Source organism: Oryctolagus cuniculus, chromosome 4 (assembly GCF_964237555.1).
Source record: "Oryctolagus cuniculus chromosome 4, mOryCun1.1, whole genome shotgun sequence".
NCBI lineage: Eukaryota > Metazoa > Chordata > Mammalia > Lagomorpha > Leporidae > Oryctolagus > Oryctolagus cuniculus.
This window is the reverse complement of record NC_091435.1, coordinates 121,476,597-121,503,834: the sequence shown is the minus strand read 5'-3', so window position 1 is coordinate 121,503,834 and position 27,238 is coordinate 121,476,597. Positions and strand designations below refer to the sequence as shown.

Here is a 27,238-nt window from a genome sequence, read left to right as displayed (position 1 = left end):
TTGTTTATGGCATCAGTAATCACCCTAGGCTCTTGTCATGAGTTGCCAAGGCTGTGGAAGCCTTTTGAGTTCACCGACTCTGATCATATTTAGACAAGGTCGTAGCCAAAGTGGAAGTTCTCTCCTCCCTTCAGAGAAAGGTACCTCCTTCTTTGATGACCTGTTCCTTTCACTGGGATCTCACTCACGGAGATCTTTCATTTAGGTCATTTTTTTTTTTTTTTGCCAGAGTGTTTTGACTTTCCATGCCTGAAATACTCTCATGGGCTTTTCAGCCAGATCTGCATGCCTTAAGGGCTGATTCTGAGGCCAGAGTGCTGTTTAGGACATCTGCCATTCTATGAGTCTGCTGTGTATCCCGCTTCCCATGTTGGATCGTTCTCTCCCTTTTTTTATTCTATCGGTTAGTATTAGCAGACACTAGTCTTGTTTATGTGCTCCCTTTGGCTCTTAGTCCTATCATTATGATCAATTGTGAACAGAAATTGATCACCAGGACTAGTGAGATGGCATTGGTACATGCCACCTTGATGGGATTGAATTCGAATCCCCTGGTATGTTTCTAACTCTACCGTTTGAGGTAAGTCAGCTTGAGCATGTCCCGAATTGCACATCTCTTCTCTCTTTTATTCCCACTCTTATATTTAACAATGATCACTTTTCAGTTAAGTTTCAACACTTGAGAATAACTATGTATTGATTATAGAATTCAACCAAAAGTATTAAGTAGAACAAAGAAAAAAAATACTAAGAGGGATAACGTATTAAGTTGTTCATCAACAGTCAGGGCAAGGGCTGATCAAGTCACTGTTTCTCATAGTGTTCATTTCACTTTAACAGGTTTCCTTTTTGGTGCTCAGTTAGTTGTCACCGATCAGGGAGAACATATGGTATTTGTCCCTTTGGGACTGGCTTATTTCACTCAGCATAATGCTTTCCAAATTCCTAATAGGGATCACTTTTCAGTTAAAATTTAAACACCTAAGAATAATTGTGTGTTAATTACAGAGATCAACCAATAGTACTAGAACAAAAAAATACTAAAATGAATAAAGTATTACATTGTACATCAATCGTCAGGACAAGAGCTGATCAAGTCACTGTTTCTCATAGTGTCAATTTTACTTCAACAGGTTTCCCCTTTGGTGCTCAGTTAGTTGTCGCCAATCAGGGAGAACATATGATATTTGCCCCTTTGGGACTGGCTTAATTCACTCAGCATGGTGTTTTCCAAATTCCTCCATCTTGTTGCAAATGACCGGGTTTCATTGTTTTTGACTGCTGTATAGTATTTGGTAGAGCACATGTTCCATAATTTCTTTATCCAGTCTACTGTTTATGGGCATTTGGGTTGGTTCCAGGTCTTAGCTATTGTGAATTGAGCTGCAATAAACATTAAGGTGCAGACAGCTTTTTTGTTTGCAAATTTCATTTCCTTTGGGTAAATTCCAAGGAGTGGGATGGCTGGGTCGAACGGTAGGGTTATCTTCAGGTTTCTGAGGAATCTCCAGACTGACTTCCATAGTGGCTTAACCAGTTTGCATTCCCACCAACAGTGGGTTAGTATCCCTTTTTCCCCACATCCTCTCCAGCATCTATTGTTGGTAGATTTCTGAATGTGAGCCATTCTAACTGGGGTGAGGTGAAACCTCATTGTGGTTTTGATTTGCATTTCCCTAATTGCTAGTGATCTTGAACATTTTTTCATGTGTCTGTTGGCCATTTGGATTTCCTCTTTTGAAAAATGTCTATTGAGGTCCTTGGCCCATCTCTTAAGTGGGTTGTTTGTTTTGATGTTGTGGAGTTTCTTGATTTCTTTGTAGATTCTGGTTATCAATCCTTTATCTGTTGCATAGTTTGCAAATATTTTTTCCCATTCTGTCGGTTGCCTCTTCACTCTCCTGACTGTTTCTTTTGAAGTACGGAAACTTCTCAATTTGATGCAATCCCAAATGATAATTTTGGCTTTGACTGCCTGTGCTTCTGGGGTATTTTCCAAGAAGTCTTTGCCGGTACCTATATCTTGCAGGGTTTTTCCAATGCTCTCTAATAATTTGATGGTGTCAGGTCGTGGATCTAAGTCTTTAATCCATGTTGAGTGAATTTTTGTGTAAGGTGAAAGGTAGGGGTCTTGCTTCATGATTCTGCATGTGGAAACCCAGTTTTCCCAGCACCATTTATTGAATAGACTGTCCTTACTCCAGGGATTGGTTTTGTATCCTTGATCAAATATGAGTTGGCTATAGATGTTTGGATTGATTTCTGGTGTTTCAATTCTGTTCCATTGGTCTATCCATCTGTTTCTGTACCAGTACCATGCTGTTTTGATTACAACTGCCCTGTAGTATGTCCTGAAATCTGGTATTGTGATGCCTCTGGCTTTGTTTTTGTTGTACAAGATTGCTTTAGCTATTCGAGGTCTCTTGTGTCTCCATATGAATTTCAGCATCATTTTTTCCAGATCTGAGAAGAAGGTCTTCGGTATCTTGATTGGTATCGCATTGAATCTGTAAATTGCTTTTGGGAGAATGGACATTTTGGTGATATTGATTCTTCCAATCCATGAGCATGGAAGATTTTTTTTCCATTTTTTGGTATCCTCTTCTATTTCTTTCTTTAAGGTTTTGTAATTTTCATCATAGAGATCTTTATTGTCCTTGGTTAAGTTTATTCCAAGGTATTTGATTGTTTTTGTAGCTATTGTGAATGGAATTGATCTTAGAAGTTCTTTCTCAGCCATGGTATTGCCTGTGTATACAAAGGCTGTTGATTTTTGTGCATTGATTTTATATCCTGCTACTTTGTTAATGGCAAAACTTTAAAACCAGTTATTGAATAAAAATGGTCTTCAAAAGTAACTGCTTGACTACCTGAACCTCATCTTTCACAGCTGCAGAAGTTCAAGGACTGCCTGCTTATCTTCTCCCCTCCCCAGATTGGATCTTCTTGCCTAGCACAATGCCTAGCATTTGATGATATTTTTGTTAAATAGTGAATGAAGCAGTGATTAAAAGTCTAAGAGAAAGCTTTCTGGCTTGCAACACTTTTTGATGTTCTTTCTCAAGTTCATTTTCAAGCTCATGCATTCTGTGTTGTGGCCTCCATTCAATCTCTATAGTGTCTCTTTGTTCTTTTGATGCACTTTTATTGAGCATTCTTAACACCCTAGGTATTGCTTGGTATTGTGTGCAGAGAATTATGCTGCATGCTGAAATGTATGATGCTGAATGTGCCCGTGACGACATAGTCCAAGCTCAAAAAGTATAACATCCACTGGGGCTGGTGAGCAAACAGGTATAGAAGTGAGCTTTCCATTTCCTAAATAAAGTGATGTCTGCATCATGCACTCTCATCCTGGAGGAAGGCACTAGATGTGGACAAATCTTACCTTCTCCCCTTGAAACCCCTGAATGCCTTAAGAGAAAGATAAATAAAAGACTGTGGCATGTAAAAGAAGAATGTTAACCTTATTAGTAATTTTTTTTACTTTGTCCATTATTGATAGGAGTTGTGCTATCACATCCTTCCAACCCATCATATTTAAAAAGTGCATGCTATTCAAGTTCTATCTTAACTAGAGCAGTGATTATCTAATTTTCCACCAAGAAATATCACAGACAGACAGTAATGGCTGTGGATGTTATTTTTGGGGGTGGGGGTGGGGGTGGGGTGGGGGGATAGCCATATACAAATCTAAACTTTATTTGCAGCCTCCTGATTTAGCTCTGAAATAAAGTCAATCTTTGTATTCCACTTTAAAATCATGTTTTTGCCATCCAGGCAGTAATAACAATAGTTCCAAGAAATGACATGGAATTTGCTGCAGAAGGAAATACTAAAATATGTAAAATCATATTTGAAATTAACTTTGAAGGATTTTAGAAGGTATTTGTAAGAGGAGCAATACTTGAGATAGAGAGGTAAGAGTACTTAAAAATGAGTTTACTTAGAGAGAGAGAAAGAGAGAGAGAGAGACAGAGAGAAAGAAATATCTTCCATCCTCTGGTTCATTCACCAAATGCCTGCAACAGCCAGCTAGGGTACTGGGCCAGGCTGAAGCCAGTAGTCTGGAACTCAGTCCAGGTCCCCCATATGGGGAGCAGGCACCCAAGGACTTGAATCATCTCCCTCTGCCTCCTAGGGAGCACAGTGGCAGGAAGCTGGAATAGAAGAGAACCCAGGACTCAGCTGGAGGCACTCCAATATGGGGTACAGGTGTGTCGTAAGCAATGTCTTAACTGCTAGGCCAAATGCCCACTGTTACTGCCTTTTAAAAATTTTCAAATGTTTATTTTATGTACTTGAGAAGCAGAAAGATAGGGGAAAGGTAGAGAGAGAGGAGGGAGGATGAGAGAGAGAGAGACAGAGTGACAGAGAGAGAGAGAGAGAACAGACAGTAGTTAGAAGTATTTTTAATCCTGAAGATTATTTTAGCTTAGGCTGGCAGCAGGGTTTGTGTAGGAGAGTTCAATTATTGAAAATGTACTTAAAGCAAAGCAATTAGGCAGCCCAATGCAGAAGTCCTGGAGAGAGCTAACAAGGTCCTGAACTGGGGGCGGGTGGGGGGTGGGGGGGGGCTGGAGGGGATGAGACAGAGCTGAGGGGCTGCAGGAAGACTCTTCCAAGCATGCATTTGAGTTGCTCCTCACAGCCTCACTCAATGAATACATAAGAAATATGGGGCTGGTGCTGTGGCATAGCTGGTAAAACTGCCACCTGCAGTGCCAGCATTCCATGTGGGTGCCGGTTCGAGTCTTGGCTGCTCCACTTCTGATCCAGCTCTCTGCTATGGTCTGGGAAAGCAGTAGAAGATGGCCCAGATCCTTGGGCCCCTGCACCCGTGTGGGAGACCTGGAAGAAGCTCCTGGCTTCAGATCAGTACAGCTCTGGCTGTTGTGGCCATGTATGGAGTGAACCAGTGGATGGAATAACATCTCTCTCTCTCTCCCTCTCTCTCTCTCTGCTTCTCTGTAACTCTGCCTTTCAAATAAATAAATCTTAAAAAAAAAGAAATATGGACTCATTTTCCAAGTGGAATAAGCAAAAAATTCTAATCTGGGGCTTGTTTTCTACTCTACAAAGCACTGCATTTTGGAATCTGTTATGAATGATTTGGGAGCTGCATGTTTTTCTGATTCCTCCACTTTGTTTATTGTCCTTTGGCACAGGGCACCTGAAGTTGGTGCACGGGTTCACTTATCCACATTTGCTGTTCTGCATACATTTTCAGAAGTGTTTATTCACTCAGCTGTGTGCTTATTTGGATTTGACTTCTCAGCTTGAAGCCTGGTCTTTAAGATTTTCTTTTATTCAGAATGTAGAAATATGTAATATGCAAAAATATACCCTCCCTGGTGTCTCTACCTAGTATTTCAACCTCAGTTACCTTTTTATAGTTGTCCTGCTGTTGAGCTAAATTAACTTTGAGCAGAGTGAACACTTTAAAAATTGTTACTAATAGTGTTCCCGTGTCTTGTATCCTAGATTTCATGAAAGCAGTTAAACTTTGGAATGAGCTGGATCTACATTCCATAATGCTGACTTTAGAATGTCAGTGATCTAGAACTAGTAAAAGTCCCTGAGACCATGTTCTATCTTAGGGAAAAGATGGGGTTGGGGGTTGGAGGGGACATGCAAGTTGAAGAGTTTTGTTCAAAATGACCTTGGGCTGGCTCAGCTTGTCTGACAAACCTGGATTGGCTGCAGTTGGGGGCAAGGGCTGGCCTGGGTGATCTGGCTGTTGGTGTATGCTCCCAGAAGAACCCCTTAACTCTAGGAGAATTTGACAGACTGAAACCATCCACTTGGCCTCTGCCCAAAGGAGTTCAGGGGCCTGACACTCCAGCATTTGGCAATCTAAAGCTTCTGTGTCCTGATGTCTATGAACATGGCTTCCCTGGTCAAACAAAAGTAAAATGACCCATCACAATTCTCACCATCATCTCATGTCTGTAAGTGTCTATGTATAAGGCAGCAATTAATGCCATTGTGAAGAAGCATAGTGAGGCCCAAGACTACCACACTCAGTGGTTGCTGCCATAAAAGCCCTGCCCCTCTGCATTTCATGGGATGTCCAAAATGCCCTTAACAGGCTAGAAACAGGCAAATCTCTCTTTAAGTCTGTTGCATCCTATATGCCTCATTCTTTACCCAAATGAATCCTTTAAATGAGCTGTTGATGTCCTAATAGCCATTTTTCCCTCCCAAAGAAATTCATGTTCAGCTGCAAGGTAACGTCCCTGTGTGAAATGTACAGGTCTGCCAGCCATAAAAACATTAATGCATAATACATAAACAAAATGTATGTTCTCTTTGGAAAAATTGGAGAGAAAGAACTTTAGTCTTTGCTTTCCAAAGGGAGCAGACATGAGTCTTGCATTTTATTTTTAATGCCTTTTTGCCTTTAAATATATGAGATGACTATTAATGTCCACCTTCACAGCAGGGGTGGGAAGGAAATGGCAGTAAATTGTAAAGCACATTTACATTATAACAAGGCCCATGGAAGCATTGTAATTCACACAGTTATTTCAACAGGGGTTTGGACTCCCTCCAATTTAATTTTCTGAAGTTGGGCTATGCAGCTGGGTCATTCCTGGTCTAATCTGGGAAATGTATCTCTTAAGGCTGCGGATCAGACTGCCGGCCTCCCAGCTGTCACCAAGTAGCATCATTTACAGCCACCGAGGTCTGAGGGCAAAGCATCAGAATCACTTTATGTGGACACAGCAGCCTAGCTAGCTTCATAAATCTGTTGCAAAGAGCAATAATCAATATTTCATGTTTAATGATGCAGACCTAAAATTAGTATAGATTTTATGTCTTCTACTTTGCCAAATTATGCAAACATTAGTAACCCCTTTTTTAGTGCCTTTATTACACTTTCATTCAAAAAGGGGGTTTCTGTGTGAGGGGGATGTGAGATGAGGAAGCCTGGTAATAACTGAATGATTGACTAGTCAGATACTTCAAAAGTAATTTTGGTTTGTAAGTTCTGTTAAACAGTTACCCTTAGATTAATGCAAGGTTACTCTCAACACTAAAAAGTGATTTATGTAGGTGGCACAGGTTTTGTCACCCCTAGCTACACAGTGATGTAAATTGCAGATTGTTTTCAAATTTTAAGTTCCCTTAAATGCTCTGGGATATGCTGGAAGTAAAACGGTTTGGGTAAGAGAAGTTAAAGGGTTGGCATTTAGCCATAAGTACACTTTAGAGAAAAAGCAATTTTGAGTGGATTTCTGATTTCAAACCTTTCCAGAGTACATATCCTATTTGTTCAGAAAGTAGAAGTGGCAGGGGCAGAAAAAAACAAGACCCGCGTGCTCTTCCTGGGTTAGTCAAGGGGCCACAGGCATGTGCTCATCTGACTGCTTCACCATATTGCACCATTGGTGCCAGGAGAGCCATCTGCATATTTAGAGTGGAGAGCAAAGCCAGCCACCCAGGGTCCACCATTCCTTCTAATGATCCACACCTAGGTTGCTTTAGAGCAACCCATGACAATCAGATGTACTCAATTAGTCACCGGAACAGCCCAGCTCAAATTTCCTTGCCACTCATTACACAGATTTCACGTGGAGAAATGGGATTAAGGAATTTGGAATGCTGTGAAAATGGGTTCTACCTGAATAATTCAACTTGTACATGCTTTGCAGGGGCGCTTAGCCCTACAATTTAAAAAAGAAGCAAATTAAAGCATGATAGAAATTGTCCCATTATCTACTGAGAGTCAAACTTAGCCAGAAAGTCGAGTTTAGGCTCTTGGGTGGGGACAACATCAGAGAGACATGTTCTTCTGTTAATTAATACAATTACCACTATTAATTGAATTTGTTGGATTATAGAAAAGTAATGCTAAGAATCTGACAAACCAACAACATAGGGTTCCCAAGGCCCAGCATCAGGATCCAGGGGGAGACAGATGAGTCACTGGGAAAGGGCAATGGAAAGAGGTGAATGAAGTGGATTTGGAGAGGGTGCAGAGGAAAACACAGGGATGGGGAAGTCTCTGGAGCTATTAGTAGTTGGATGGGGCAAAGCAGGGGCAAAGAAGTAGACGGGGGGGGGGAGTAAATAGTAGGGAGAATTTGTGGGAATATGACAGGGACTACCACACAGGAGAAGCCACTTTAGGGGAGCTGTGGCCTTCAGTTAAGGCCAGTCCAAGCTCCAGTCAGAGAGGGAAGTGGACAAATTCTGCAACTTCTCTCTTCTACCACCCTCTGATCTGCTAGTACCTCCCACTGCTCACACCCTCTCACGAACCACAGAACAAAGGGACCTGATGGATAAAGTCCAAAGTTGGGACACTCTCAGGGCACAGAGAAGAGAATTTTGGGGGCAAAAGGCACAGCATCATCAGCAGAGGGTATAAAACTTTTAGGGATTATTTGGGCCATTAAGTTCTTTTTTTTTTTTTTTAAAGGCAGAGTGGACAGTGAGAGAGAGAGACAGAAAGAAAGGTCTTCCTTTGCTGTTGGTTCACCCTCCAATGGCCGCCACGGCCAGCGTGCTGGGGCCGGCGCACCGCGCTGATTGGAAGCCAGGAGCCAGGTGCTTCTCTTGGTCTCCCATGGGGTGCAGGGCCAAAGCACTTAGGCCATCCTCCACTGCACTCCCTGACCACAGCAGAGAGCTGGCCTGGAAGAGGGGCAACCAGGATAGAATCTGGCGCCCCGACTGGGACTAGAACCCGGTGTGCCGGCGCCACTAGGTGGAGGATTAGCCTATTGAGCCACAGGGCTGGCCTACCATTAAGTTCTTAAAGTTTCTGTCCATCTTAGAACAATATGATCATTTCATTTATTCAACAAGTAGTATTTTAGCATCTTTTAAATGCTTCGTTTTGGGAATGAGCACATGCAGATAAGTAAGTCTTCACCCCTGACCTGGTGGGTCTTGGTTAGGGAGCCAAGTAAGGAGGAAATGCTAAAACAGGAACCAGTGCAGGTTGTTCAGGAAGTAGGACCTCCTGCGGGGTTGGGACAGTCGACGGAGGAGTGAGAAGTTGTCATTTGGCCAGATCTAGAGAAAGAGGTGTGCAGCAGCACATGAACAGGAGCAGAGAAGACAAATGAGACTTTGCCACACAAGACCTTGGCTAGGAAGTATGGAATTGGTCCTGGAAGCAACAGGGAGCCATGGATGGTTTCTAGTAGTAAGATGGCATTGCCAGGTACAAAATCAGAGACAAATAGGACTAGTGGGAAAAACCATTGATGAGAGAGTCCAATTTGTGTATGTTTTTAATGATAAAGCACAGCTTTCCCCTAGATGAAATTCTGAATGAAGACAAGTTGAGCAAACGGACTTCCATATCCATCTCTGAGAAAATGAGGAAATAGTTTGCAACTTCCAGGCCAATTGAGTTGAAGTGTCTTTGTATAGTTAGCTTAAATAACCAAATGATGAAATCAATCCTCCAAATTGTCAGCAGAGCAGCTGTTCAGAAAGCTCTTGTTAGTCATTGACCTTATGTTTAATATGATTTCCTAGAACGTGCATAGTCAAATTGAATAAAGTACTGCATCAAAGCTCCTCCCAGCCTACAAGCTCCCTGCAATGAAAGAACCACGGAAGAGAAGGTGGCTGGCACGGAGACAAAACCCCTCTTCTCCCTGCCCCCCAGTTTCTCAGGGAAAAAGGAAAGAAGAAAGGGGCCTTTAAGACATCTCTCAGAAGAGAAAATGCCAGGACTACAATCAGCTCAATCTCCTTTCTAATCCGAATGCAGGGGGTAACAAGGAAAAAGTTCATACCATCAAAATTCACTTCTGTTTTTTGAGAATATTTCAGATTTCTCATTCAAGCCAGTTCCTTCCTATATCAAAAGTCTGACCCTCTATATGACCTAGATTTAACGTGTATGCCAGTGAGGGTGGGATGGTATATGGCAAAGGATTAGGTGGGAGGGCTGGGGGGTGGGAAATACAGGATGGCTGTTAAGGCTTAGTTTTAGATTAAGAAACCAGGGTCTAGCATGCTGCAGAGGAAGTGTAAGGTTGAAAATGATGTTCTGTCTGTCTATCTACCTAACTACCTATCAATCATCTATCATCTCTGGCTTCCTACCTATTCATCATTTATGCTCTGCCTATTTGCTTCCACTTACTGTGAAAAGCCCAAATGTATTAAGAGAGTTATATAAAAACAAAGATGTTCACATCGTGGAGTGAAAGAGAGGGAAAATAATTGCACTAACAGCCTGGAAAGAATACTTACGGCAATTGAATATTTAATTTAGCTTAAGCTCTGGCAGCCAAGACAAAATAAATGTCTTCTGTGAGATTTATGAGATGTTATTGTTGATGAAAAAAATGTACGATTATATCAAAAGGAGTAAATATCACCTAATACTGAATTCTAAAATGAATTTCCCTTTTACTCTTTTATACACAAGAGATCCAGCAGCAACATGAATAGTGCATAAGAATACAACAATTTTTCAGAAGATGCAGAAATGTTCTTCACATGAAATTTGTTACCAACGTTTGGTATAAAATCAGCAGCCTTTAATAAAAAGGGATTGGAGACCATGACCTGCTTTATCCATTAGTCTTCTGATAAGATATTTTTTAGACATTGCCAAAATAAGACAAGCAAACAGCAGCAACCAGCATTCAGTTCTGAACTTTTCATTTCCATGGCTCATCTTAGCATGTGTATTCAACAGTCCTGGGTTATGGCTCACATTATCACTTCCCAAGTAGGATTCTAACAATGGTTGAAAAACAGCAGAAATTGCAACTGAAAGTGTCTTGGGCAAATGAGAGTATCTTTGACACACAAAGCTAACGTCCACCAAGATCTGATTATTTAAATTTATTTATATGAAAAGCAGAGAGACAAGCAGATTCTCATCCACTGGTTTACTCCCCAAATACCCAAAAGAGCTGTGGCTTGGCCAGACCAAAGATGGGAAGAGGAAACTCAAATCCAAGTCTCACAAGTGGGTGTCAGACACATAGCTACTTGATCCCTCACGTGCTATCTACCTCCAAGCTATGCACTAGCAGGAAGCTGGAATGGAGCACAGAGCTGGGACTCAAGACCAGGCACTCCTATAAAGGCTGTGGGCTTCCCAATGGCAGCTTAACCTTGCAGTAAATGAACCTCCCTACCCCTGCCTCCCACTACTAACAGCTGGTTTCAGGTTCCAGTTTGATCCAGAAGTTCTAAGCATCACCAGGACTTTGACCCCTTTGTCCTGATTTCTTTTGTTTTATTTTCTTTGCAGTGTTACCCTTTTCTTTCAGTTAGGACCTGCCACAGCATCAAATACTTCAGTTCAACAAACACTACAATTCAAGAGTTACTCATATCTTGAGGTCCAGATACAGAAATTCTCCAAATCTTAAAGTTTAAATGATTAAATTTGACTGAGTATTACATACTCGGCACTATTCTACACACTGAGAGTCTAGTGGAGCATGTGACAGAAACCTTGCAGCTTACAGTCTAGAGAAGGGGGACAAATAACACGTATATAGTGTATAAATAAGTGATAAAGAGCATAAAGAAAGGAACAAAAACATAAATCATGGTGTGTGTATAGCCAGTGATGGGTGCCATCTTAGGAAGTTCAATCAAGGAAGGCTTCTCTGAGGAGGCAGTGTCTGAGCAGACACCTGGATAACATGAGGGAGTGGGAGCCCTGTAGGGGTGTGGGGATCAGTATTCTGTGCAAGGTTGAATGATTTGAGGAGGGAGCAGGCACTGCTGTTTCTGAAATGCCACAAGACCAAGGTTGCTGGAGGGCAGTGAACTGTGTGTATGGAGGGTGGCAGGAGATGAGGTCAGAGAGAGGATGGAGCTCATATTCTGCAGGGCTCTGTAGGCCCCCGTGATGAGGTTGGATTTTATTTCCTAAGTGGTGGAAAACCACTGGGGAGTTATGAACAGAGAATTGCATATTGCTTGTCTCTGTTCACCCATCATGGGTGAATAAATTAGCAGATTAATCATCTTTCATGACAAAGTGTTCAAATGGTGGAAGATCAGAGTTGAGGCAGCAGCACCAGCACCATATTTTCTTCCTTTCTTCCTTTCTTCATTTTTTTTTTGGACAGGCAGAGTTAGAGAGTGAGAGAGAGAGAGAGAGACAGACAGACAGACAGACAGAAAGGTCTTCCTTTCCATTGGTTCACCCCCCAAATGGCTGCTATGGCCAGCGCGCTGTGCCGATCTGAAGCCAGGAGCCAGGTGCTTCCTCCTGGTCTCCCATGTGGGTGCAGGGCCCAAGCACTTGGGCCATCCTCCACTGCACTCCTGGGCCACTGCAGACAGTTGGACTGGAAGAGGAGCAACCGGGACAGAATCTGGCGCCCCAACTGGGACTAGAACCTAGGGTGCTGGCGTCGCAGGCGGAGGATTAGCCTAGTGAGCCGCAGTGCCAGCCACTTCCAGCACCATAATTTCATCAGGGCCTCAAGGTGCCCTCTATCTTTCTATTTTATTGTCTTTAATGTGTGTTTTTCCTCCTCATGGGTACAATGGATTCTGCCCAAAGGATCTCATTACTATAGTTCTGGCAAGATGAAGAGATAGAAGCTGTGCACCAGGTGAATCTGTCCCTCTTGCCAAAAAATGATTCAGTAGGTCCGTGATTCACATTCATATCCAGATGAGAAAGAATGAATCCCAGTCCCTACTTCACAACCTATTAGGACCAACCAACTGCAGATGGAGGACATTCAGAGAAAAGTTGTATCTGGGCTGAAAATGTGCAGACTTTACTGGGGGGAATCACTATTCCCTAAACAATATAGTATGGTAAGTGTTTACATGGTATTTACATTGTATTAGGTATTATAAGTGATCTAGAGGCGATTTAATGTATATAAGAATATGTATATAGGTTGTATACACATACTACACCATTTCGTATAAGTAACTTGAGCATCCTTGGATTTTTGTATCCATGGAGATTCTAGAGTCAATTGCTCCCATAGACCAAGGGACACCTGCAATTCAAACTGTGGCTTCCTCTTGAGAATGAGTGCTTTAGCAGGTTCTGGTGGTGAGGGAAGTGGTGTGGCCTTGGATCCTGGTGGTCATCCCAGGAACAGGGTTTGTGCACTCTCTTGAAATCCTTTGTGATTGACAAGACCAGGGACAAGTAGTCTCAGCAGGAACCTGAGCCAACTTCCCTCACATCCTTGTGGCCAGGGAACTGGAATTACAGACACTACTGATACCTGAAATTTAAGTGTGTGTGTGTTTGAGAGAGGTGGGGGCGGGGAGAGAAAGAGAATATGACTGCACACTTGGCCTACAAGAAAGAGGTTACCAAGAGATAAGAGGGGATGTTGGCTGAATGACTGAACCCAGTCCAGCATCGTCATTCAAGCCTCTTATCCCGCAGCCAGCAAACTGTCAACAGAATTAATTTGGACAGAGTATGGGTGGATTCATATAAACATATCTCTGCTCGGGAAAGTAAAAGGAAGCATTCTCTTTGGTGATTAAAAAAAATCATGAATTTAAGTTATAGTATAGATTCTAATTTGATAAGGACTCGACTGTATTGTGTGTTTAGACATTTAACCATCACAAGATCTATAACTCTTAATGGTGAGTTATTTGAATTTCCCTAACAATTGCCCTCAAATAATATTACCCAGGGGTTATGCTATGGATTTGTAAGATACTTTTTTTTTCCTTTTTTATAGGAAGAACTGAAAAGATTACAGAATCCATTAGAGCAAGTTAATGATGGGAAATATTTGCTTGAAAAGTAAGTAAAAATATTTTAAAAAGTTAAATCATTGGCTATTTTTAAGAAAAAGAAGTTTATTTTCTATTTATTTGAAAGGCAGACACACACACACGCACACACACACACAGAGGTAGGAAAATCTCCCATTTGTTTGTTCATTCCTCAAATGTCCACAATAGCCAGGGGCAGGGCCAGGCCAAAGCCAGAAGCCAGAAACTCCATCTAGGTCTCCTTTGTGGATGACAGATACAAAACCACTTGAGCCATTACCTTCTGCCTCCCAGGGTGCACATTAGCAGGTAACTGAGTAGGGAGTGAAGGCAGGACTCAGCCCATTCTAGACACTTCAATTTGTGATGTGGATGCCCCAGGTGGCAACACTGTACCACAGTGTCCTCCCCTATTTGCTAAGTGTTTAATAAAGCTTGAATGGAAGATAAACTTCTTGGAAAGGCAAAAATGAATAAGGAAGTATCACGGTTTCTTATGTATTCACTGTGGTCAGCATGCAGCAATATGGCTGATTTGAGATACAGTTCAATTTAAGGGTAATTGAGTGACAACGCACAAGCTCTACTGATGAAGAGTAATATGACGCCTGGAGGTGTCTCTGGTGGTGTTCTGAGGGCTTGAAACTTAAACCTGCCCCGTCTTTGGCTTTTCATCAGGGACTTTATTAGAAGGCAGGCATTCATTCTGCAGAAAGTAACAAGGCTAACACGGAGACCAACAGAGCAGATGTACAAAAATACCAAAGAATAGAACAAAACTGAGCTTCAAAAATAAAAAAGAAATGAAATTAGATGAAGTCTTCCACTTGGAGTTCTAAAAAGTTGTACAATTAGAACATGTGAGGGATACATCCTAATTTCAAATTGTGAATAAATGCTTGAAGACTCTGACATTAATAGAGCTCATGATCTTATGTGCCTCCTAAAAATATTAGCATAATGTTAGACTGATAGGCACACATTGTCAGGATATGAGAAGAAAAAAAGAACTACCATTTATTGAGCATTGACAGTGAACTCTGTGCTATTGAATGTTTATAGACATTTCCTCATCAAATTCTGGCTACAGCCTTTTGGGGTAGGCATTGTTATTTCTATGCTATACATGAGGAAAGAGACTCTAGGAGAATTCATTATCTGTCCAAGTGCACTCAGCTGGTGAGTGGTAAATACGGGAATCAAACCTAGGTTTGGATTCTTACTGAGCCTTTGCTCTCAGCTTCCACTTAAGTCCCAATATATTCTGGACCAGTCAATGAAACCTATGTGGCTGCCATGCTGAGCTCTGGGTACCACTTTTAAAAAGCAAACCAGCATCCCCCAGAGGACCAGAGGAAGGAAATTAAAACTGTGAGAGTTCTAGAAACATGTGAAATGACTCCAGAGAGCTGAAGATGTGTGGATCAGAGAGAAGTCTGAGAAGTATCCAAACAGCCATCCTTACATATTTGAAGGAATATTCCTTTAAAAGAGGACCTGTATTGCTCTCCTTGATCTAGAGAACAGAGCGAGGATCAATGAGTGGGATGCATGCAGAGTTAAGTGACTTGGAGAAACGATGACTCATTGTCTAGAAATGAGCTGATAGACCCCAGAAGTGCCCAAGAAGATGTAAATGAGCAACTGAGGTGTTGTTAAAAATATTCCTGAAACTGGAAGACCTTCAGGCGGATTCTTCTTTCTGCCTTTCTCTAGTTCTGGGAGCCTGGACAGACTATGTAGCCACCCTGAGGCCCTGGTTCCTGATCTTTAAACTGAAGATGATAGTATTGACTTGACAGTCTTCCTGGGGGCATTCAGTGAGACAACCCAGGACAGCAGATCCCTTCACTGCCGCCTCCCTTCCTTCTCCTCCTGGGTGGCAGCCTGGACAGCTTCTCAGGTTCATTCTTTCTCCATGATCCCAAGACCCTGCCGTGTGACCACACTGAAGGGCACCTTCACTCAAAGCTCAAGTGTAGTCCTGGGATAGCTCTGAATTTAATTAGTCCCCATTATACCTGTTCTCTGTAATACAAATGAGTAGAGATCAGATAGTTCAACCACCCCCTCCCCCATCACTAGCCATATGTAGTTAATAACAACGAAAGTGTTTTTAGCTGACATTAGAAAGATTTTTCTTCTGTGGAGGCTGGTGTTTTAATGACATTAGGTCTAGATCAGGGATTCTTCACCCTAACTGCACTTAAAATCACCCAGGAAGCTTAGTAAAAATGCCCTGGCTTGCGTCTCACCCCAGACAAATGGAAACTGCATCCCTGGGGAAGAGGCCAGAGAACAAGGGCTTCCTAACAGCTTCTTGCAGGTGATTCTTTAGAGGAGCTGGGGTTGAGCCCCAGTGCTACGCATGCAACTTAGATTTCTTCCAGGTACTCAGCAATCTCACGCAGCTGAATTCTCTGAGGACGCTCTTGCTCTGTGAAGTTCAGCCCATTTAGTTCTTATACTTGCATATGCTGGTTTTTCGTTATTGATTTTCATGTAGGAAGTGAACTGCAAAAGTTTTTCTTTTCCTGCTAATTGACCACGACTCTATATTAAACCTCTCACTGCTGCCAGCAGGCATCTTTCCCAGCTCCCTGCTCCTGGGAAGATGTGTGAAAATAAATGGGGTATATGTGGGCCTCTGCCTCCCCACCCCCCACACTGCCCGCCTTTTGCCAGCCACAGGCCTGGTAGGCAAGACCCTTCTAGAAGTGACCGGTCTGTTTTTCAAGTCATGGTTGAGGGATTGCAGGGATGGGGACTAAAGTCTGTCCTTAGTACACAAAGGCAGTGGGGTTGGGGGTAACATTTCCTGTCCTGCTGTCCAGGCAAGATGGTCACAAGCCTTGGCCACCGGCCCTAGTAACTTCCACCCATTTGCCTGAATACGCAAAGTTTTCCTGGCCTGCTTTAGAACAGGGCTATGTCCTTGAAAGCTGTCAAATTTGATTGAAAAATGGATGTACTTGGAGTGAACAGATTAGGCATTTCATTAGCGCCACGGCTGACTTAGGCGTTGATGTAAATCATCTCAGCTACTTGAAATGACCGTCAGTTAAGTGATAGTGGTGTCACGGCAGTTGATGGGTTACTCCCCCTTGGAACATTACATTTATTCTGAATGCTTAACAGCATTTTGTGGTAGGCTGTGTGAGGGGAGGAAACGCTGTGACGCCATATTATCTGAGCTCATATGTAGGGCCAGCCTGTATATTTGCTCACACAGGCACACACACACAGAAACCTGCAGGAACAAGCCAGTGCCTTTGTATTTGCCCACACACACAGAGACATGCAGTTCCAATCCAGTGTGTGTGTATACACACACACACACACACACATGCAGAGTCAATCCACGGCATTTGAGTGCACATACACACATGCAGGGCCAATCCAGTGTTTTTGGATACATACGCACACACATGTATTCAAGGAAACTTGGCAAGTGCCCCAAAACAATTTGTAAGGCTATTACTTAGGCAGCATACAATGCTATTGTTTATGATAACCACTTATTAACTTAAGTAAGTCTTTAGGCTGACTGCCATTTTTTTTTTTAAATAACTATTGCATCAGACTGGGTCTCTGGTAAGAGCTGTGTGCAAGTCGCATATTCTGATATAGAATCACTTTATTACTTGCAGGCAATTATTGATGAAATGCACTAAAGATATCCAATTTAAACCAACAGGTGTCTGAGTTTCTGGGCTGTTGGTATATAAATTATGCTCACGAAATAGAAAGTTTTCTTCTCTTTATGGAAATGTTAGTGATAAGGCGGGAGTTTATTTGTTCATTTCTAAAGATGAGAAAATGCATTTGTGATCCTAGAGATACCTCCAGCACAATTTCTTATCAATGCCTTTCTTTACAATTCCCTTCACACTGTCTGCCACAAAATGCTGTTAAGCATTCAGAATAAATGTAATGTTCCAAGAAGGAGTAGCCAATCAACTCCATATCTATAGCCTCTACAACACAATCACTCTCTCTCTATTATCCAGTTTACAAATTTGCAGGATTAATGGGTGGTTTAATTACTAGGATCTTAGTCATCCAGTCATGAGGCTGCTGTCCCTCCAAACCACAGAACTACAAACATGAGATTTTTCATGCCCATCTACACTGAATTCTTTCTCTGTATTTCCCCTTTAGTGACACCCATCACTGGCAATTACTTGTTTAATGTGCATTTTCTCCAAGAATCCAAGGTCACAATGGCATGTCTAATATTTTCACCATTTTTTCCATGTTTTGCATCATCCTTGGCATGTAAAAAAAGTAATCATTATATTTATAGAACAAGAAAATAATGGACCCTTAATGAACAATAATGGACCCTTAATATGAGTGGCACAGATTCAACCAGAGTGTTTCTTAGCCCCTCAACCACCAGGCTGAACAGCCACAGAGCTATCTTGAGCTGATGGCACCACCTAGTGACAAGGAGAGAAATTATTTGTTATACTGTGTTTTTCCTACCTCTTGATTTTTGTTCATTTCTAAAGATGAGAAAATGCATTTGTGATCCTTGAGATACCTCCAGCACAATTTCTTATCAATGCCTTTCTTCACAACTCCACATTCCTGGTCCTTGATGTCTGACTGATTTGAAGGAACGTAATTAATTTTCCTTTACTCTACTTGCTCACTCCCACCATAGACCATCCTGGAACATCCCATTCATCCTATATCCTGTTTTCAGATGCTTTTTGTTTTCCTGTAGCATTGTTTGTCACACTTTAGGTCACAACCCATTGATAGTTTGTTAATCAACATTGTGGATCACCATTAAAAATATGAAATATAAAAAAGTATATCGTGGGGCCGGTGCCGTGGCTCACTAGGTTAATCCTCCACCTGCGGCACTTGCATCCCATATGGGTGCCAGGTTCTGGTCCCAGTTGCTCCTCTTTCAGTCCAGCTCTCTGCTGTGGTCAGGGAAGGCAATAGAGGATGGCCCAAGTGCTTGGGCCCTGCACCCGCATGGGATACCAGGAAGAAGCAACTGGCTCCTCGCTTCGGATAGGCACAGCTCCGGCCGTGTTGGCCACTTGGGGAGTGATCCAACAGAAGGAATACTTTTCTCTCTGTCTCTCTTCCACTGTCTGTAACTATACTTATCAAATAAAAAAAAGAGAGAGAGAGAGGAAAAAAAAGTATATCACATGTAATTACAGAAATAATGTTTCAAACATACACACACACACACACACACACACCTTACCACGTGGCTGTCTACTGGATCAGGATGTAATGGTTTATTACCTATGAAACTGCAGTGAGTAGGATGAAGTCTAATAAGGCTGCTACTAAAACCCTTCAACTAGTAAGTACCTCGTGGTGGAGAGAGTGGTAAGACCTGAGTTTTAGTGTGATTCCTCCTGTATAGTATGTTGAACAAAATCTCTCTGGACTTTGGATTTCTCAGCTGTATAATGGGGAAAGTGATACCTAGCTGGTGGAGGCTACTGTAATAACTAAGTGAGATAAGACATGCCAAATGCCTATGACAGTGTTTTGTACATAATCTGCCACCAATAACTATTAGTTTTTTGTTTGTCCAAACTTATTTCCTCTTAACCTCTTACTTTCACCATTCACTTATACCAAATCACTCTATTTTGCAAAAAAAAAAAAACAAAACAAAACAAAAACAAAGAGCCCTTCACTTTTTCACCTCCACTTTTGTTTTACTGTCTCTCTTAATACAAGTTCCGTTTTATTCTCCACTTTTCTACCTCCTGTCCATTCTGCCAAGCCCAGCCAAGTGCCGTCACCTCCGTAACCATAGCAGTGTCCCATGCGAGGTTCCCAGTGGGAGCTCTGATAAAGCTTACAGCTAAAGGGGAAGGGTGGCTTGGCAGCAACACCATCACTTTACTAGTTGGCTGGTATCAGAGGATCTGTAACCTACATGTTTTCCTCCCTCAGGGGTGGTCCAATGTTTTGTTTTCCTTTTTTTGTTTTTTAAAGGAAGGGATATTAATGCCTTAGCCATCAATGTTTAAGTTGAGTTGTAGAGATAAAAAGGACAGCCAAGATTGAAAGCAAAGCAACTTTTCCTCTGGTGTATGATTGTTTATCTACCACTCATGAATAAGACCTTCCAGGACTCAGGGGGCTTCCATAGCCTTGGCAGCTCATGACAAGAGCCTAGGGTGATTACTGATGCCATAAACAAGAGTGTCAATTTGTTAAGTCAACAACAGGAGTCACTGTGCACTTACTCCTCATGTAGGATCTTTGTCCTTAGTGTGCTGTACATTGAGATTTAATGCTATAACTAGTACTCAAACAGTATTTTTCACTTTGTGTTTCTGTGTGGATGCAAACTGTTGAAATCTTTACTTAATGTATGCTAAACTGATCTTCTGTATATAAAGAGAAATGAAAATGAATCTTGATGTGAATGGAAGGGGAGAGGGAGTGGGAAAGGGGAGGGTTGCAGGTGGGAGGGACGTTATGGGGGGCAAGCCATTGTAATCCATAAGCTGTACTTTGGAAATTTAAATTCATTAAATAAAAGTTTAAAAAATACATTAAAATGAATAAAATTATATCTATTTCTGCTTTTTTAAAAATAAATGTGAATTAGCTAAATTGTTGCTATCAATGGTAACTGTCTGGATTGAGCTATATTGAGACATTGTTTCTGCTTCTAGTCACCAGCTGGCCATGGCTATGGATGTGGAGAATAACATTGAAAAATATCCCCTCAATCTGCAGCCCTTGGAGTCAAAGGTGAAAATGTAAGTTATTTCAAAGTTTATATTACATAGTTATGACTATAATTCTTGTGCTATGAACTTTTGAATGGACTCTGGAATTTTGAGTACTAGAAACATGCATTTCTTTATTTCCATTTATGTGCTACACACACCCCTAGTCTAAGCAGCAACAAAGCTGCTTTGGGTACACAGCACCATCTACTGGATAGTTTGGGAAATTATTTGATTGCCCTCCACTGAATTTTTTCCTTTCAGGTTGAGTATTGTTCTTAAACTTCCAGTAGCATTTCCACTGTCTTTCATCTTACCGACTTGGCTAGTTCTACTTCAGAGTAACTTGGTTATTTCTGCTTCAACCCATCTCTTTCTTTCACACAGATGCACACATGTGCACTCACACATGCACACATAGCCTGCTTTTTACCTTCTTCATATTTCCATTCCAGCTCTTACCCAATTATTTTAGAAAAATATCTTCTCAACTCTTTTTTTTCTCATTTACTATCCTTCTCTTTCTGTATTTTTTTTCAAAATTCCATTTGTTTGTTTGAAAGGCAGAGTGAGAGAAAAAGGGAGAGAGAAAGAGGGAGAGAGAGAGAGATTCCATCTACTGATTCATTCCCCAAATGGCCCTAATAGCCAGGCCGGTCTAGGCTAAAGTCAGGAGCCCAGAACTCCACTTAGGTCTCCCACGTGGGTGGCAGGGGCTCAAACACTTTGGCCATCTGCTGCTGCCTTCCCATGTGCATCCACAGGGAGCTAGACTGGAAGCAGAGTAGCTGGTGAATGAACCAGTTCTTGTGGGATGCCACATCTCAGGCAAGAGCCTAGCTCAGCGCGCCACAGTGCTGACCTCTCTTAGTGTGTTTTGATAAAGCCAAATGTGAGCTCCCTTGCCCTGGTACAAATGGTAGAGTAGTAAGATCTAAAGTGAGATAGGTTCTATCATAGAACAAAATATCCATCTTCAGAAACAAACCCCTTTGTACATAGAATCTCTGTGGAGGTGCTTTCAAGCTGTTCATGACTGCTTTGTGGAAGCCTGTCCTGTTTCCTCCAGCAGGGCATTCAAGAAGTACCAGCAGGCAGGTTTTATGGTGTAGTGGGTTAAGCCAACACCTGCAATGCCAACATCCCATATGGGCACTGGTTCATGTTTTGGCTGTTCCATTTATAATTCAGCTCCCCACTGAAGGCCTGAGAGAAGCAGAAGATGGCTCAAGTGTTTGGGCCCCTGCCAACCAGGTGGAAGACCTGGATGAAGCTCTTGGCTCCTGGTTTGGGCCTGGCCCAGCCCTGGCCATTGCAGCCATCTGGGGAGTGAACCAGCAAACAGAAGATCTCTGTCTCTCTCCCTGTCTCTCTGTAACTCTGTATTTTAAATAAATAAATAAATATTAGAGAGAAAGAGAGAGAGAGAGGGAGGGAGAGAGAGTTAGTTAGTTAGTTAGTTAGTTACAGAGAGAGGGAGAGACAGAGACAAAGGTCTTCCATGCACTAGTTCACTCCCCAAATGGCTGCAACAGCTGGAGCTGGGCCGATTGGAAGCCAGGAACCCGGAGTTTCCTCCAAGTCTCCCACATGGATGCAGGGGCCCAAGCACTTGAGCCATCTCCAACTGCTTTCCCAGGCCATAGCAGAGAACTGGATTAGAAGAGGAGCAGCCAGGACATGAACTGGCACCCACATAGGATGCCAGTGCTGCAGACAGAGGCTTAGCCTATTATGCCACAGCGCTGGCCCCAGTAAATAAATCTTTAGGGAAAAAAAAAAAGAGTTGCCAGCAAGGTACATATAATTATCACACATACACACATGTGCACATCTGCACACACATGTGCTCACACAAAGAGACCTTAATGCTCCAAGAGATATTCATTCACGAATGTAAACATGTCTGAGTAAGCTTGGCCAGACTCACTGATCATTGGCAAAGCAAACTCAAGGAGGACGCTTGAAAAAAAAAAAAAAAAAAAGAAGTCACCTGAAAAAGGTGCCTTGAGATGTCTAACTTTGGAGAATAATTGAAATCGAAACAAAAATGACACAGATATATACCATCCTGCTGGATAAAATCCAGATATTACCACCCTCCCCACTCCCCCAGCCCACCACAGTTCCTATCTGTTACTTGTGCCCCTGAGGAACAAGCTCACCTCCACCTGAGTACACAGGCTGCCTCTCCAGATAAAGTCGAAACTTGGCTTCTGAGCCAACGGGCTCCCTTGCTGGCAAGCTCTGGAGCCCACTCGCTAATGCATAATGAATCCAGCTATCAGATGGCTTTATGTAAGCAGTGTGTCAGCTTCACTACACAAGACATTTGCTTGCAAACATAGGTTGCCTTATCGCTAGGAATTTCTCATTAAGATAAGGTCCTGGTAAATGAAAGAGTACTGGAAAGGAAAGCGGGTGTGTGAAAAATTGGACGGTTTAATTTGTATGCTGAAATTACGCTAGGAAATCTCCCTGGTCTGTTTTAGTCTCCATCATCCTCAGTATGTAGAAGCAGATGGGCAGGTGCCAGGAAGAGAGGCGAAGCCAACGACCCTGTGCCCGAGATTCCTGGCGGCGTGGGGGCAAGTGCTTTGTGTCTGCTGGTTTGCTAGAGGAGGCTCAGCTCAGTGAGGTGCAAAGGAATGTTTTCTGTCTCTCCAAATAATTCTGAACCCCTTTCCACTCGCTGGAGGGCATGAAGGAGAGAAAACTTAATCTTCCCCAATAATGGAATTTGAGTCTCATCGGAGAATTTAGTCCAGTTCAGTGACTTTTGTCTAATCTGGCTATTAAATTCTTAACTCTCACGGTAGCTTGTACATCTCCCTTCCACCCACATGTGGCCTTTCTACAGCTGTGTTGTGGGCCTTCCCGTTCCTTCTCTTTATCCTCTTCCCTTCCCCACTGCCTCCCCTCCCTTTCTCCATTGGTGGGTCCTCTCCCACCTCCCATGAGCAAAGCACCTAGGCTGCACGGGATACTTAGCAATGGCAAACACTTGAACTTCAAGGTAGTCATTCCCTTAAAATATCCCTAGGGCTCCTGACCTGGGGCAGTGGGTTCACTGGGTCTCCCGTCAGCCACCCACCACTGGTATTGGCTGTACCTCCTCACTGGCCTGTGCCCTTGATGTGCTGATGCTGTCTCCTGTGATACCCCAGCAATCTCTTCCCCAGCTGACCTCGACACCCTCAAAGGGGAAGACCCCCCACCTCTGCTTCCCATGGGAACTTCTTTAGAATGGCAGAGCATTGGATATGCAAGATGGGCCCATGTCCCAGATTGCAGGGTCATACTCCGAGGCCACAGGCTTTCTCTTGGGGGTCTTCTGACTGCTCTTGGTCTGAACATCCAGCTGAACATCTCCCTCTCCCTGGGGACAGAGAAACTTGAGGGTCACTGCACAGCAAAGTCTACTGTCCCGAAGACTCCCCACCCAAGACTGCTGAGAGACAAGTGGGTCTCAGTGCAGGGTTTCAGGGCAGTGCAGCTCCTGCAAGCCCTGGCACGTGTGGTGGGTGCTTCAGCAGGCCAATCTCTGAGGGAGAAAGAGGGCATGAAGAGAAGTGCTCTCAGGGATGGCCTGCCTCCACTGGGTACCTGAGTGGGTGGGAGCCCCAAGGTGGGCAGTAGAGTGGCTCAGTTGGCTCCTCACATGCAGGACAACATGAAAAAGGAGAGTTTAATAAGAAAACATAAACCTGTATGTGATATCACAAAGTATCAATGCAAGGAAGTAGAGGCCTGTGGGAAAGCATGACTCAGTGGAAGAATACGCATGTGTGTGCATGTGTGTGTCTAAGTGCATGTGTGTAGAGGCAGTGCCAGGAAGGGTACAACACCCAGCTCACAAATGCAACTGTTCAGAGGTTATTTTGAGTATTAGACATGGGGGAGCCAAGGACTGTGTCTGAAGGGCAAAAGCCAAAAGAATCGCATGGCTATTAATAGAAATGCATTCGGGGAAGGTGAGATACTAACCATGAATTACAGGACTGTCATGAGCTTCCAATGAGAAAATCCAAGGAAAACGTCTAGCCCTATAGGGTACCTTTTCCATGTAAATGTATCTCTTTCCAACATCAACTTAGACTATCAAAATATCACCAGTAAAGACACCCAGGAAACTAGCTTATCGTATCAATGGATATGATCTATGCATGTTACTTAAAAATACTTGAAGGCATTTGAATATGTTTTTAGTAGTTACAGTGACTTATCTAGGAGCTTTATTGGTTGACTTTGGGGCCAAATGATGACATACATTAGTCTTGACTTCTTGCATGAGTTACAGAGAAGTTATTGTTATTCCTATTTTGTCAATAAGCAACATGTAAGTCAGCATGATTAGTGTTTTGCCTGAAGTCACAGCTAATGAGAGGTAAAACCAGGCAAGAATTCTGTCACTCTACACAAAATTCCTTGTGAGGTAAAACTTCTTCTCGGAGCTATTTCTGGCACATAGTGTTAGAAGAATGCATTTTCTACTCATCCCCTCACCATGGTCCGTGGGACTGAAGTGACGATGATGCACAGATGTGATCACTGCCCACAAGGGCTTGACAATCTGGTAGAGAAGGCGGACTTCTAGGAATAGAGGTGTTCAGACAGGCCTGCCTGGGTTCTCTTCTGCTTGGGGGCCACTATGCTCTTTCTTAGACTCACTGGCCACCCTCTTCCCATGGACATTATTTCTGAGGGGCCTCCTCAGTCCTCCTGACAGGGGATGTTATATATCTGGGACCCTCCCTGCCTGAATGCTCCTCTGTGAGGAGCTGGGGTTATTAAACGTAAAGGTGGTCATAGACGTGGGTGAAGCTGCCTGCATAAAGATCTAGAAATGTTAAGTCTGTGATGCACAGGACTTGCACATCTACCAAAGTAGAAAGGAAAGTCAAGGGTGACAGAGTGGCGGTGGGAGGGCAGGCCTTTGACATAGTGCTTAAGTCTACAGTTAGGACCTCTCCATCTTGTATCAAGACGCATGGGTTTGGGTCCCAGCTCCACTCTTCATTGCAGCTTCCCACTGATGTACCTCCTGGGAGTCAGCAGTTGATGGCTCGAGTAATTTGGTACCTGTCATCCACCTTGGAATCCCAGATTGAATTCCTGGCTCCTGGCTTTGGCCTGGCCCAGCTCCAGCTATTGTGGGCATTTAGGGAGTGAACCAGAAGATGAGAGCATTCTCTCTTTCTCTGTCTCTCTGCTTTTCAAATATAAATGAAGAAATCATATTTTTACAAAAAATTATGAACTGGGCAGATGCTGGAGTGGAGGGAAGCAGACTGGAGAGGTGGGGCAAAGCTGTGAGAAACCTACCTATTGCATAGAGTAGCCTTACTGGAGCAGGTTTGCATCAGGACACAAGTTTGGGGCAGACATCAAGTAATGAAAACGTGTAGTTTACCTTACATAAAATTTAAAAATTAAAGAAAAACCTACAGTGTCTGTTAGGATAGCTTTTAGTGCATGTACAGAATTCGATGAACAAGCTTAAGAAAAGGGATTCTACTTACCCACTCAGAGTCAGCATGTGACAGGCCCAAGAGATCTCACTTCTACTCTTGTGTGTGAGGACATCCACTGGTATCCAAGGCTTCACCTGCTGTGAGGGCGCCTCATGCACTGAAAAACAAGCAGGCATGTATAGAGGCCAACAATGCCCTCTCATGTGTGAGAGAAGGTAACTAGGAATTCACCTAACCAACCAAGCAAGCAAAGATTACAAATTGTACCCTCCCCTGGTTTAGAAGGAATCCCATGTGCTTTATTTATAATTCAAAATATAGCAGCACACAAAGCATATGCCCTCACTTCAACTGGCCTTGAAAGAATTATAGTGATAGTATCATTCAATTTAAAATATGAGTATCCGGGTAATCTGTTGTTCACTCTGCACAAAGAAGACCTGTGAGTTGGAATTATGGTGATTCCAGGATGAGAAGGCTGAAAAGTGATTGCTCATGTCTGCAGGGCAAGGTGCTTCTAGGTTTTGTTTTAATTCCCTTTTAGAGTCAAATATCAGTGGGAGATGGTTTTACGAGACTTCGATGTTACAGCAGTCTAATCTCTGAAGGCTGTGTTGTCGGTGTGATGGCGAGGGAATAATGTGCAATGTAAACACTTTTCTATGATACAGGCAGCAGTAGTAACACGGTCCTGCCATTTACAAAGAAGCAATGGAGCCATTTGATATGATGCCACTGGCCTGCCGTTTTTGTCCCCTGATGCTAGTTTAACTACATTGTCCAGTCTATCATGCAGTCCTTAAACTTGGGGAAAGCAGTGTAATATGGCTCAAGTGTTTGCGCCCCTGACATCTATGTGGGAGAACCAGATGAAGCTCCTGGCCTAATGCTGCCCATTGCAGCCATCTGGGGAGTGAACAAGTGGATGGAAGATCTCTCTCTCTGTTTTTCTCTCCCTCTGCCCCACCCTGTTCCCTCTCTCCATAACTCTTTCAAAATCAATAAATCTCTTTTAAAAAAACTGTCGTTATGAAGGACAAGTAGAACATAAAAATGGAGATCTCTATGTATTTTTACTAAGTCTGAAAAAGGGTAAGATAGTGCAACATGTTTTCAAATAAATTGTTTCTGTGTATGTGGACATTGACTACAATATGCCGCAGCTCACTTGGCTAATCCTCCGCCTGCGGTACCAGCACCCCAGGGTTCTAGTCCCGGTTGGGGCGCCAGATTCTGTCCCGGTTGCTCCTCTTCCAGTCCAGCTCTCTGCTGTGGCCCAGGAAGGCAGTGGAGGATGGTCCAAGTCCTTAGGCTCTGCACCCACAT

At 42.9% G+C, this 27,238-nt stretch overlaps 1 protein-coding gene across 1 annotated transcript in view; it reads left to right on the top strand.

Moving 5' to 3' along the window:
- Positions 1-27,238, top strand: part of IQCJ (IQ motif containing J) — a 179,652-nt gene that overhangs the window by 144,300 nt on the left and 8,114 nt on the right. Inside the window, exons 2-3 of the mRNA XM_070073246.1 lie at positions 13,674-13,738; positions 20,382-20,468. Of these exons, the coding sequence (XP_069929347.1) occupies positions 13,674-13,738; positions 20,382-20,468 (152 nt within the window). The remainder of the gene's footprint in view (positions 1-13,673; positions 13,739-20,381; positions 20,469-27,238) is intronic.